Consider the following 2,651-nt stretch of genomic DNA (forward strand, 5'->3'; position numbering starts at 1 on the left):
TACTATCAAAAAATATCAAGAATCACTTATCTATTAATATCTTATTTTATAAACCATGCATGCTGATCAAAAGTTCGAAACTGCTGAAGTCTGTCCACATCAAACTAAAAAGTACGTATACCTAGAGGTGTTGCTTGCACAAATAACTTGGGGTCGAAAATATTATAAACTGAAATTAACATTTTAAAAAAAAACACAGATTGTTTTCAACAAATAATAAACATCTATAAAAAGAATTACAACTCAGCCCGACGATCTTTAATGTCTTTAAATTCATCAATTACAGAGTTCGAATCAATGTTTTCAGCAATTTCTCTTTCTATGTAAATCACCAAGTTATTTGCGAGAAAATCATCTGACATCTTATTGCGAAGACAGTTCTTGAATATTTTCATTGCTGAAAATCCCCTCTCTGTTGTTGCGGTAGAAACTGGAAGTGTCAAGATTAACCTAACCACTCTATCAAGCAAATAATATGTCTCACGTTTCTGAGTTTCCACAAGACGCTTGCAAAGGTCGGCAATAGTTGATACACCACTTAGCCTTGGATTCTTTGTCATATCAATATTAAAAATCTCCAATTGATATCGTAATTGAATCCTCTCTTGCTCCGTAAAATCTTCAGGATAATACTTCTCAACAAGAAGACAAATTTGATCAACGTTAATCACTTTAGAAACTAAAGTAGAACTAAGACTTAACAACTCCACTGCCTGATCGTTGAATCTACTATTCAACTCATTTAGCTGTTTGTCCAATGTGGCTGTAAACAAATCCACTCGATAAAAATGTTCAAAAGTAACATGATTATATGTTTTTCGAGACCGATATCGAGTAGAAGTATAAGGAGCATTCATATCTGGCATATTTATTTCATGTTTTTCACAAAAAAACTTTACTTGTGAAAGTAAAGAATCCCAACCTTTGTTTCTGAAATCATTTAGACCCTCCTTGGTTGCTGAAACTAACTCCATAGCATTAAGAATATCTTGGGATTTCTTTTGTAGAGCTTGAGAAAGTATATCGGTCTTTCCCATTACTTCCTTTATCAGGTGAAGAATAAACACAAACTCAAATGATTTTAGATAACAGTAAGCTGCATCAGCATCTTTGAGCTGAGAATAAGTAGCAGATACGTCATCAATTATTCCTTGGAGAACAACACGAGTACAAGCAAACATGTCAATCAAACTACAAACAGAACGAAAATGAGAACCCCAACGTGTATCACCAGCTCTTCTTAATGTCCCAAGTTGATTCAATCCTTTCCCTGATCCGATTTCACCTAGTTCCAATAATTGTTCAATCTCAGTTGCCTTTGCCTTTTGTAAGTCATCATGACGCTTACTGGAAGCACAAACTACGTTAATTGTAAAAATTAAGTTTGTGAAAAATTGGTGTACCGGAATAATTTCCCTTGAAGCAGCCACCAAGGCTAGTTGCAATCTGTGAGCAAAGCAATGAACATAATATGCATAAGGGCAATCCTTAAGAACAAGTGCTTGTAATCCATTCCATTCCCCTCTCATATTACTAGCACCATCATAACCTTGGCCACAAATTTTACTAACATCAAATTGATAGTGTAAAAGTTGTCTCCATATATTTGTTTTCAAGGTTAATGATAAGGTATCCCTAACATGAACCAAATCCAAGAACCTTTCTCGTATGATTCCTTCTGCATCAACAAATCTCAAAACTATCGCCATTTGCTCTTTTTTAGACTCATCCCGTGACTCATCAACCATGACACAAAAGTATGAATCCCCCACTTCACTACGAATATGCTTTCGAACTTTAATGGCAATAATACTAAGAATTTCTTTTTAAATTTCCCCAGAAGTATACTTTGAATTATAAGGAGCTTTCTCTAATATAACGTTTGCAACTTCATCATTATAAGATGCTAGAAGTTTTAGTAGTTGGAGAAAATTACCACGATTTTTGGAATTAGGACTTTCATCATGTCCTCGTAAAGCACAAGCTTGGAAGGTCAACCAACAAACCGTGTCAATTGAAACTTTTAATCGTAAATGGTTTTTCAATATTTGCGCTTCATTTTGCTTCACTATGATATTTTCAATGTGTGCTGCTTGGTTCATCAAGTTTTCAGCAAATGCAACAACATTTCTATGTTGTGAGCAACCAATATGTTTCAAAAATGCACAATTTTTCCCATCATTAACTTTTTTCCAATTATCAAATCCTTTAACAGTAAATGCATCGTAACCATGACACACACTTGGTTTATCATTAAATATATAACAAATAAAACAATAAGAAGCGTGTGTTGTTGGAGAATACTCTAGCGAATTAGGAAAAATGTTGAACCAAGAATATTGAAATCTGCGAGGATGTTTCGCTGAACCTTTAGCTTGATACTCCTTAAGACGTATTTGGAAAGGTCCTAAATTCATATAAGCTCGTCTCACTTGCTCCCTTAAATTAACCGGATAATCCCACATTTGCTTGCGTTTAGCGGGATCTCTTTCTAGATTCTTCAAATCAAGTTCATTAGGATTTTCTTTTTCTTGTGGTTGTGGCTCGTTCTCTTGTAGATTTTCCTTTCCTTTCGGTTGTGGCTTAATCTCTTGTTGATTTTCCGTTTTTTGCGGTTGTGGCTCACTTGTTGAAGCTTTATGACGTTTACT

General features: G+C 34.6%; 1 protein-coding gene across 1 annotated transcript; it reads right to left on the reverse strand.

Moving 5' to 3' along the window:
• Positions 1–236: 236 nt before the first annotated feature.
• Positions 237–1,709, reverse strand: LOC111914391 (uncharacterized). The gene has a single exon (XM_023910144.1). The coding sequence runs from the start codon at positions 1,707–1,709 to the stop codon at positions 237–239; it is 1,473 nt and encodes a 490-aa protein (XP_023765912.1).
• Between the last annotated feature and the right edge of the window lie 942 nt (positions 1,710–2,651).

This window comes from Lactuca sativa, chromosome 5 (genome assembly GCF_002870075.4).
Source record: "Lactuca sativa cultivar Salinas chromosome 5, Lsat_Salinas_v11, whole genome shotgun sequence".
In the NCBI taxonomy this organism is placed as follows: domain Eukaryota; kingdom Viridiplantae; phylum Streptophyta; class Magnoliopsida; order Asterales; family Asteraceae; genus Lactuca; species Lactuca sativa.

Coding starts and splice junctions, on each gene's coding strand:
- LOC111914391 (XM_023910144.1), bottom strand. CDS start 1,709: ATGGCGATAGTTTTGAGATTTGTTGATGCAGAAGGAATCATACGAGAA.